The sequence below is a fragment of the Tyto alba genome, unplaced genomic scaffold (assembly GCF_018691265.1).
Source record: "Tyto alba isolate M040663 unplaced genomic scaffold, T.alba_DEE_v4.0 Super-Scaffold_10, whole genome shotgun sequence".
Taxonomy (NCBI): domain Eukaryota; kingdom Metazoa; phylum Chordata; class Aves; order Strigiformes; family Tytonidae; genus Tyto; species Tyto alba.
Genome location: NW_024881262.1, coordinates 11,036,019 through 11,045,762, shown reverse-complemented (window position 1 = coordinate 11,045,762; position 9,744 = coordinate 11,036,019). Strand labels below are relative to the sequence as shown.

Genomic DNA, 9,744 nt, shown 5'->3' with positions numbered 1-9,744 from the left:
GCATGGGAAAACTCGCTGGGTCCTGTCCCTCGCGTTGCGGGGACAGCCCCTTCCTGGGCCGTGGCGCATCCCCGGCTCCAGCCACGAGGCAACGACCTGCCTGGCCGGCGTCCGTCCATCCTTGGCTGAGCAGGGCTGCAGGATGTGGCCCCCGTCACGGCCGCGCTGGCGATTCCCCTGGGCACAGGGTGACAGTGGGGACGAGGCCTGGCGGGGGCCGTGCGGGGTGCCCGTGCCCCCGCTGCCCCGTGCCCCGGGCTGGCCTGCCGGGTCGTGGCCGTGCCGTGCCGAGCCGTGATCCCTTCCAGCTGCGCCAGCCCCAGGCGGCTGACGGGGCTGCGGGATCCTCTCCCTGCCAAGTTGTCGAGGTGTCAGCCAAGAGTTAGCAGGGAAAACGCCAAGCAGCCGGCGAGCCGGCCAACCCATCATCCCCAGCCTTCCTCCTCCTCCTCTGCTCTGGAGAGCTTCCCACCCTCCCGCCAGAGCCCTGAGCCCCCGCTCCCACCCCAGCGGGGTCCCCCCTTAGCACCCAGTGTGCCTTCATCCCAGCCGTGCCCCCACGACCCCCCACCACTGCTCCCAGGGTGCCTCCCCCGTCCCGGCCCCTCCACCTGGGGCACATGACCCCCTCCTCTGGGCCTGTCTGGAAAAGGACGGTCCCCCCTCCCTGAACTTTCCAGCTCTCTGCAGAACGGGAACAATCGTAGCCTTTGTCTTCCCTTAATCTCCTGGTTAGGAATTAAAAGGGGGAAAAAAACCCAGTAGCACAAAAGACTCTTTTGCACAGGCTGGGAGGGGGAAAGAGCAGGGGCACAGGCAGAGCACAGGCAGGGTACAGGCAGGGCTTGGCTTCCTCCCCCCTCCCAGACTGGCCACCACGCTCCCCAAGGGCCACCCCACGCACCCCCCAGCTCCAGGACATCCCCGCAGCGGCACCCAAGGGCTGGCAGCTCGGGGAGCATCATCTGCTCCCCTCAGCCCCTCAAAGATCCTCGCTCACACGCTGCCCTTGGAGGTGGTGGGGAGCATCTTTGGGTGAGGCTTGGGCTGGGCTTGCACCCACCCGGGGCCAAGTGCCTCCTGCACGGTGCCGTGGACCCGCTTTTACACACCTAAGTGCCCAAACACGCCCACACCCACCGAACACAGGTCTCCCCACCACCCAGAGCCCCCAAGAACCACGCAGGCACCACAGACCTCCATAAAATTCCTTAAATAATTTAATTGAAAAAAAGTCTTTCCGTTAAAAAATATTTTTACAAACGCACGCTCGCATTAATTTCCCTTGCTGCTGTTTTTTGCTGTTGCTTTTCTTTCACCATCGAACACAGCTTTCCCCCTAAACATATCTGTATAAAAAGGGAGGTGGTGGGTAGAGCATGTGAAGAGCTGCTGGCTGCAGGGATGCTGCACCCCGCCCCGTGGGAGCAGGGTGGGCATGGGGAGGGCTGGGAGAAAGGGTTTGTTGTGGGTTTGCTGTGTAAAATGAATATAACCACCCTAAAGCAAAGCCAGGCCAGGATGGAGGGTTGAGGTGGGGCTGCTTGGGGTGCGCCGGCGCGGTGGGACCCCAAACCTTGCAGCAGGACCCTTGCAGCACCAGGGCTGGGGGAGCAAGGGTGGCAGGGACAGCCCCTGAGCCCCACAGTGCTTCCTGCCCGGGAGACTGAGGGGGTCAGCAAGCCCAAAACGGGCTCTGACATTTATTTGGGTACCTGCTCTTAAAAGCCTCCCGATGCCAGGTTGCTTTGCCTGACCTGAGAGGTGGCGGGGGGGGGGGGGGGGGGGGGGGGGGGGGGGGGGGGGGGAGTTCTGCCCAGTGCTGCTGTTTGGGGTCCCAGCGTGGGAAGGGGGGGCAGGGAGCAGGCAGGGTGGGGAGCAAGCTGGGGTGGGCAGGGATGGGGAGCCCCAGTGAAGGTGGGCTGCCGTGTCGCCGGCAGCCGGCATCCCTGACACGTCCCGAGGAGGAGGGGTGGTGGGATGCGGGAGCCCATTCCCCGGCGCAGGATCTGCTGCCAGCTGCCCTCCCGGCCTTGTTTACTGTTCCCTGCGGAGGAGGACAGGGTTAATGAGAAACCCGAGGGCAGGCGAGTTTCAAGGAAAGGGGAAAAATAGCACCTGCTCGGCCAGCCTGGGGGAGCGGGGCCGAGCGTGGGGGGAGCACAGGGGCGCACCCCCTCATTTTAGGGAGCACCCGCTCTCCCCTCTGCGCTGCCAGCGAAGCATCCCTGTAAGCAAGCCCGTGAGGTGCACCGCAGCCAAAGGGGTGTTAGGAACTGGAACCCCCCCCAGCACGAGCAACCCGGGGTACCCCTCGGCTACTGGGGAGCAATCCCCCCTGGGCTGAGAGCATGGGGACCCCCCCGGCCCCGCTCTCCCAGGGACAGCAGCCCCCCGGGGGGGGGGGGTTACCTTGCTGCCTGCGCTGGCGAGCTCCCACCTGGCTCAGCTGCTGCCGTTTCGCGGCGAGGAGGAGCGAGGCCGGTGGTTCAGGGGTGCCGGTGGCTGTTGCAGCACTCCCGCCTGGGGAGAGCAGAGGACCTGCAGCCTGCGGAGAAGCCCCGGGGGGTGCAGGGACCCCGCTGATGGTGGGACAGGCAGGGAGCACGGCTGCTCCCCGCTTGGTTTTTCATGCGCTGGGGCAGCTCCCACAGCTCCAGCTTGATTTGAGGAGGTGATTGGGGTGGCGGGGAGGAAAAGCAATGAGCATCTCTGAGTGCACTGGATGGGAGTTTTATGGCTGGCTCTGCCCTGGGACTCGTAATCTCCACCCTACGCCCCCCCCCAGAGGAGCACGCTGGGTCGCCAGGCACTGCAGGGTGGGTACGGCATCGCTGCCTGACCCGACTCTGCAGGACCACCCGAATAGGTGACAGCAAGAGAAGGGGGGAGCAGAAAGGGGCACAGGGTCAGCCTGGGGCCGGCCAGGAGGAAGAGGAGGACCCCGGTGGGCAGTGAAGCCGCAGGCAGCCGGGCCCATCCAGCGAGAGCGCGATCGAGCAAAGGAAACTCCGGTAAAATTCTTATTGCCTTTATTCTGCCCATTGCCTCACACAGTCCTGCCGGCCAGCACACACCCACGCACGCATGCACACACTCACGCACACTCAGGCACGCTGGGAGTCTCTCCCTCGGCTTGGAGGAACCGGGCTGCAGTGAATCCTCAGGGAAAGGTGAGTGAGTCTTTTGGCAGCAATCACAGCGTGTGTCAGGAGCGGGGCGGCCGCGCCGGCGGCACCCGCTCCTTCTGCATAAAAGAGGAGGCTGGGGGAGGCTGGGCCTCGGCCCCCTGGCGCAGCCCCCGCCCCAGCCCCGCTCTCCAGCCCCTCGCGGTGGGGGGAGCGCGGCTGCCGTGGGTCGGGGGGGCGGAGGGTCCCTGTGCAAACGTGCTGATGGCCTCGCCCTGCAGTCCAGAGCTGGCCAGGAGAACCAAGAGGGTAAGAGATTCGGAGCCGGGCGCCTGGTCCCCCTCCCTCCCCTTTCTGCTCCCTCTTTATTTTTTTTTTTTTTTTATATGTATCTTTTTTTTTTTTTTCTTTTTTTTTTTTCTTTTTCTTTTTTTTTTTTTTGTCTAACTCCCTGCATAGTAAATCTCATGGGGTTCAGGTTCTGGCGTGCAAAGCCAAGAAAGGGAGCGAAGCCTTCCCTTCGGACATGTTCCAGTGCAGACCCTCGGGTGGAGGGGCCGCCAGGGCTGGAGGAGAGGAGTGATTGTCTGGGGCCAATGGCCCCGGCCCTGTCGCCGGCTCGGCCTCCCCCGGCTGCTTCCACACGGGGACCAGAGTTAGGGAAGGCTTCGGACGTGTCTGACAGACTCAGCGGACGGGTCAACAGTCTGTGGCCTCGGGGAGGGGAGGGAAGTGAGGACTTGGGGGGAAAACAGGGTGAAAAGAAATCCAAGAAGCAGAACAACTCTTCAAACCGATGAGCACCGAGACAGGGCGGGAAGCGGGATGTGCCATCTCTGTCCCATAATCCATCTTCAATATGAAGATGCGTTGCTGCCTCGCCGCTCCAGGACACGGGACGAAAAGCTGGGCTCCCTCTCGGCACGAGTGCCTCCGATCCAGGGAAGGGCGGCCCGTCCTGTCCCGTCCCAGGCGACCGTCCGAGGCAGAGGAGCGCCGTGTGAAGGGGGAAACGGGAAGCCGGGCTGCACCGCAAACCGAACCTGGTTGGCAGGTTCCCTCGGTCCGTTCCAATGCAGAGTCCCCTGCGGTCAAACCTGCACCGGGAGCGTCTGGTTCATCTGCAGCCTCATGTCCTGAATGCTGCTCAGGATCTTCTTCTGGTGCCCTGCTAGCGTCACCCCTATTCTCAGCAGGTCTCTGCAAGGAGAAGATGAAGACTCAGCCCCCAACCAGCAGCAATACCAACACACGGCCCTATGTCCCATCTAGCTGCAGCCAAGGGATCCATCCATCTTCACTACAGCCCTCTGCCAAGCTCCCGTGTCCCTCTAACAGCAAAGGGGACTGGGATCCTGAATCCCAGACCTTAACTCACTTGGGAAAACCCCTTGCACAACTCAGCCCTCCACGCCTCAGGCGGGAGGAGCCGGCTACTGGAGAGGTGAGGGACAAGGGACAATGTGCAGCGGTCCCAGCCCCAGCCTTCTCCCTCCTCCAAAAGCAGGGACTTACTCTGCAGTCATCTGCGCCACCAGGTCGAAGGAGGCAAAGCCAGCATTGACAAAGTTCTCCTTGTACCGTCCCATTTTGATAGCGTCCAGCCAGTCTCCCACGGTGGTGAAGGTGGTGTAATCTGGGACAGTGCGGTCCAGGAGCGGCTGGGAGATGCTAAAGGGCAAAAGAGCCACAGGTCACAGGGAGCAGGGGTCAAAGAGGTGCAACTGGAAGCGGGGGGAGGTTTCTTATCCCTGCCCTCCCACATCTCTAGTCCCAACCCCCCCCAGTGTTCCGCAGGCTTGGGGGGAGAGTCCTGGCTGGAGGCAGGGGTGCCACTGACCCAGACTGGACGCTGGCGATGACTTTCAGGCTGGCAGCGTTGCGGATGAGCTTGTCCAGCGTGTTGACGATTTGTGCAAACTTGGGCCGCAGGTTGCGGTCCCGCACCCAGCAGTCCAGCATCAGCTGGTGCAGCGCCGTGGGGCAGTCCATGGGGGGCGGCAGGCGGTAATCCTGCTCCACTGCGTTGATCACCTGCGGAGAGGCACGCAGAGGCAGGCTGTGAGCCACTTGGGCTCCCCTGGGCAACCCATAGCTCCCTGCTCCCCAGGGAGCACTTACGTCCTGGTTGGACATGTCCCAGTAGGGTCGCTCCCCGTAGGACATCACTTCCCACATGACGATGCCGTAGCTCCAGACATCGCTGGCCGAAGTGAATTTGCGGTAGGCAATGGCCTCTGGAGCTGTCCATCTGATGGGGATCTTTCCCCCCTGCAGGGACACCCATCTCCGTTATTTAGCACGTACCCGAGGTGTCTCCCCCCACCCCCAGACCGCTGGATCCCCCCCGAGTGCCCCATACCAGGGAGCTGGTGTAGGTGGGGTCGGCCGGGTCATCCTCCAGAAAACGAGAGAGCCCGAAGTCGGACACTTTGCAGACCAAGTTGCTGTTGACCAGGATGTTGCGGGCAGCCAGATCCCGGTGCACATAGTTCATCTCCGAAAGGTACTTCATGCCGGCAGCGATGCCTCGCAGCATTCCCACCAGCTGGATGACCGTGAACTGCCCGTCGTTCAGCTGCCAGAGGAGAGATCAGAGGGGTTTGCAACTTCCCAAGCGGATTGGGGAAGGATCCCGATGTGCCACCATCACCTTCTTCCTCTCTAGAGCCACCCAGTTTTCCCCCACCTCGTGATGTCTAGGCACAGCTTAGCCCTGGGGGTGCCAGCACAACAAGGCAGAGGGATGGAGAAGCGGGGCTCGGAGCTGCTGTCCCCCACACACTGCAGCCCCCAGCCCAGGGCAGGAAGGCATGGATGCTCACCCGGAGGAAGGAATCGAGCGCGCAGTTCTCCATGAACTCCGTGATGATCATGACGGGGCGGCTCTTGGTCACCACACCCTCCAGGTGGATGATGTTGGGGTGGTCGAACTGGCCCATGATGCTGGCCTCGCTCAGGAAGTCCCGCCGCTGCCGCTCCGTGTAGCCCACCTTCAGCGTCTTGATGGCCACGAAGATCTCGCGACGGCCAGGCAGCTTCAGGCGCCCACGACACACCTCACCGAACTCCCCTGCGGTGGGGAAGGGGAGGAGAGGGAGGCACGGTGAGCCACGCAGCACGGTGAGAGGCAGCAGTCTCAGCAGCTGCTGTGATCAGCCCCGGGACTTGCCTGCTCCAATGACCTCCTCGATCTTCACACAGGAGATGTCAATCTCTTTGGCGAATTCCCGGACGGCTTCGTTGGGGTCCTCGTAGGTGAAAGGGTCAATGTAGACCTTCATCCCAGGGGTGACTGCAAGGGCAGAGGAGTCATCACCAGGAGGGACACAACATGGGTGACAGGTGCCGAGCCAGCTCGGCCAGTTGTCAGCCCATCCCTCCTGGTCCCTGGCTAGTGAAGGCTGTCCCTTCGCTTGCGCACGGGGCAGGAATTGGGAGAGGGCAAACGGAGCCCATTTTCTGGGTTCTCACACTCACCGTATTGCTGCAGCTTCTCCGTGTACTCGGGGTCCGTGCTGTTGCGTTGCTTCCTGCCCAAAGGAGACGAGAGGAGGTGTTCAGTAACCATCCCTTTCCTGATGGGGCAAAGACATTCACTGCCAGCTTCCAAATCCCAGCACAGACAGCCTATGCCAGAGAGCTTCCCCTCTGGCAGCCTGCAAGCAGAGCCATCCCTCCGCCCAAGGTGCAATGGGAGAAGATGGCCTGGCTGTGCTGAGAGAGGATGGCAGGAGCCTGGGCAGAGCCCCAGCTGGTGCTGGGGAAGCAGAGGTGCACAGTCCTCCCACAGGACTTGCAGTCTGGTACCCACGTGTGGCAGGTCCAGTCCTTCGCTCTCAGACTGGAGCTGCCAGAGCTCTACCCAGAGGCAAGGGGAAAAACTCTGGGGCAGACCCCCCAACCCCTGCTCTGAACCCCCTCTCCCTGCAAAGCCGGTACCTGAAGCAGACGATAGCGATGATCACCACAACGATGACAAACAGCAGCCCCGCAGTGGCCGAACCCACGATCAGCGGCAGCTCCTGGAAAGTCTTGCTAGTGGAGCCTGAGGGAGGGAGAGGCAGGAATCGAAGTTGAGCTGGGGAAGGAGCACGCATAGGAGGGCTGGGGGACGGAGGCAGACCAGTCCTGGCACCTACCGTCCTCCGCAGTTGTCTGAAACTCCGTGGGGAGGCTGTAGCGGCCGTATCCAGCCACCGTGCGTGCCCGGACCTGCACCATGTACCGGGCATTGGCCTTCAGCCCGTCCAGCCGCACTGAGTTCTTCTGGCTGGTGACCGTGTTGGCGATGCCATCGCTCTGGCCTTGCTGTAGGGGAGACACATGTGGGTGCCACCTCTGTCAGGCAATCCCCTCTTTGCTGGCTCCCACAGCCCCCAGGCACTCTTTTTGAAGGGACCCCCCCCTTTGCCATGGTGCTGACACCGAGCCAGAAGAGCTGGAGGAGGGAAAAGGCTGCTCTGCCTCTTGCTTTACCTTCTCTGAGTACTTGATCTCATAGTCAAGAATGATGCCGTTGGGTCTCTCTGGGGGAGTCCATGACAGTGTCATGCTGTTCCCGGTGCTGCTGTGCAGGTGCATCGTAGGCACGGCAGATGGGGCTAGGAAAGAGGGCAGGGGACAAATGAGTCATCTGTGCCAGGTTCTCCCCTCCACCACCCTGCATCAGCGTAGGGAACTCTCTGCCTGGGACCTGCTCGGATAACCTCTGTGGAAAAGCATGGAAAAGCTTTGAGACTGTCCTCCCACAAGTCTCCCTCCACAGGGAGGTGTGATCTCACCCATCTTGCAGCCAAGGTGATAAAGGACCAAGGGGAGCCTCAGAAATAGCACCGAGGTAACGCTTCACCCCACGCCTAGCTGGAAACCTGTGTGGGGAAGGGCCCTGCCAGCCCAAACCAGGGTTCCCTCCCCTCCTCCACTCGCCAGGAGCTCCGTGCTCCACCCCACCAATGAGACCCGTGAAATCAGATCAGAGCTCAGTGGCGGGAGATTACCAGCACGCTGGAGCCGGGCCAGAGCGGGAGGAAGGAGGGAACAGCAGAGCACTCAGCTGGCTGCAAAGGTTTGGGCTGGTGCTGAGCCTTCCCAGGCCCACAGGGGAGAAATCTCATTTCCTTCCTCCTCCTTTCACAGCAGGCACAACATCTCTGGGGTAGGTCTAGGAGATCCAGAGCTCTCCGGAGCATCTGCCAACCCTGCCCTTCTCCACTTGCACGTGTTCTGATCTCATCTCCTCCAGGGACACGCGTTAAATGGAGAGGAGAATTTACCCAGGGGATTAGATGCAGGCGCAGGGAGCCAGTAACACAGCAGCACAAAGGACTGTAGCCTCCAAGGCTGTCATCAAGAAATCCCCAATCTGCTCTGCGGCAGAGAGCCAGCCCCTGCTCTCCAGCGGCTCCACTGACCTGCCTGGTTGGTGGTGATGTTGACGGAGGCGAAATGGGGAGGGTAGGGGCTCTTGTTGGAGATGCCGTTCACGGCCTGGATCTCGAAGGTGTACTGGGTGTGGGCCATCAGGTTGCTGATGTAGATGCGGCGCTCGGTGAGGCCGAGCTGGCGCGGCACGAACTCCACGTTGTCGTCGCAGCGGGTGCAGAGGCGCCGTTCCACGCTGCACTTCTTGCAGATGACGTTGTAGAGCAGGTCATCCCGCCCGCCCGTGTCCTGCGGCTCGCTCCACTCCAGCACCAGCGACGTCTCGTTCACGTTGGAGATGACGCTGCGGGGGGCAGAGGGGACGCCTGCGGGGGGGAGTAAGGGGGGGGGTCAGGGATGGCGTGCCCCCACGCCTGGCTTGCCTCTGGTGTGGGCACAGCACACTCCCCCCACCCCAAACGCGGACCCCGGCCACCTCCACAGCTCCCCTCGCCTCCCCTCCTCGCCTAGGGCAGGACTCACTGGTGCAGGCGCTGTCTGCAGGGTCCGTGTCTGCCCGGAAAAATCCGTTTCGACACGTGCAGACCGTTGCTGCTCCGGAGGTGGTCCGGCTGTTGGGAGGGCAGGGAGAGCAGGGACCTTCCCCCTGCTTGGACTTGAAGGTTCCTGGGCCACATGCTGGAGGAAGGGAAAACAGACTTGAGTTATCAAAGGCACCCAGAAAACATCCAACATTCCCCGCAAGGCTGGGTATCCCCTCCCCTGCTCCCTGCCAGATCTCTGATCAGTGGCTTGAGGACCACAGGACACCTACAAGCATTTCCACCACCGTCAGCTGTGCCCAGGGACGCGGTGCCCCTGGCCGGGCAGGGTGAGTGACATTGGGATGTTGGCACAGGGCAGGGGCTCTGCCCAGGAGATGCCGTGCTCCGGCAGCACACCCAGGGCAGCCGGAGATGGGAAGAGCAGGTCACCAGCACCTGTACAGGGACCAGGGCAGGTCCAGCTAGGACAGCACATCCTCAGTTTTGTTTCTTCACTGCACTTCCCAAGGGCTTTGCCATGCTCCCTTCCCCAGCTCATTTTTGGGTGCTGCACCCTCCATAGGGTCAGTGATCCATCCTCCAGGGAAATAGGGCTGGGAAGGAAAGGGCCCGCAGCAGCCCCTGCAAGAGGCCTCTGTCGCCCAAAATGCAGCCACTTGGCCCCAAACCTTCCGCCTCGGGCTCTT

The 9,744-nt window shown here is 62.1% G+C and overlaps 1 protein-coding gene across 4 annotated transcripts in view; it reads right to left on the bottom strand.

The window, feature by feature from the left end:
- Positions 1-3,015: 3,015 nt before the first annotated feature.
- Positions 3,016-9,744, bottom strand: part of EPHB3 (EPH receptor B3) — a 28,409-nt gene continuing 21,680 nt past the window's right edge. For 3 of the 4 annotated variants that reach the window (XM_042796724.1, XM_033006398.2, XM_033006399.2), the window contains exons 4-16: positions 9,036-9,191; positions 8,543-8,878; positions 7,608-7,732; positions 7,271-7,439; positions 7,071-7,176; positions 6,609-6,706; positions 6,301-6,423; positions 5,954-6,201; positions 5,491-5,706; positions 5,250-5,399; positions 4,969-5,162; positions 4,644-4,799; positions 3,016-4,328 (exon numbers count right to left, since the gene is read on the bottom strand). In XM_042796724.1, the coding sequence (XP_042652658.1) occupies positions 4,220-4,328; positions 4,644-4,799; positions 4,969-5,162; positions 5,250-5,399; positions 5,491-5,706; positions 5,954-6,201; positions 6,301-6,423; positions 6,609-6,706; positions 7,071-7,176; positions 7,271-7,439; positions 7,608-7,732; positions 8,543-8,878; positions 9,036-9,191 (2,186 nt within the window). In that variant the 3' untranslated portion in view covers positions 3,016-4,219. The remainder of the gene's footprint in view (positions 4,329-4,643; positions 4,800-4,968; positions 5,163-5,249; positions 5,400-5,490; positions 5,707-5,953; positions 6,202-6,300; positions 6,424-6,608; positions 6,707-7,070; positions 7,177-7,270; positions 7,440-7,607; positions 7,733-8,542; positions 8,879-9,035; positions 9,192-9,744) is intronic. The other variant, XM_042796734.1, reaches the window with a different exon arrangement.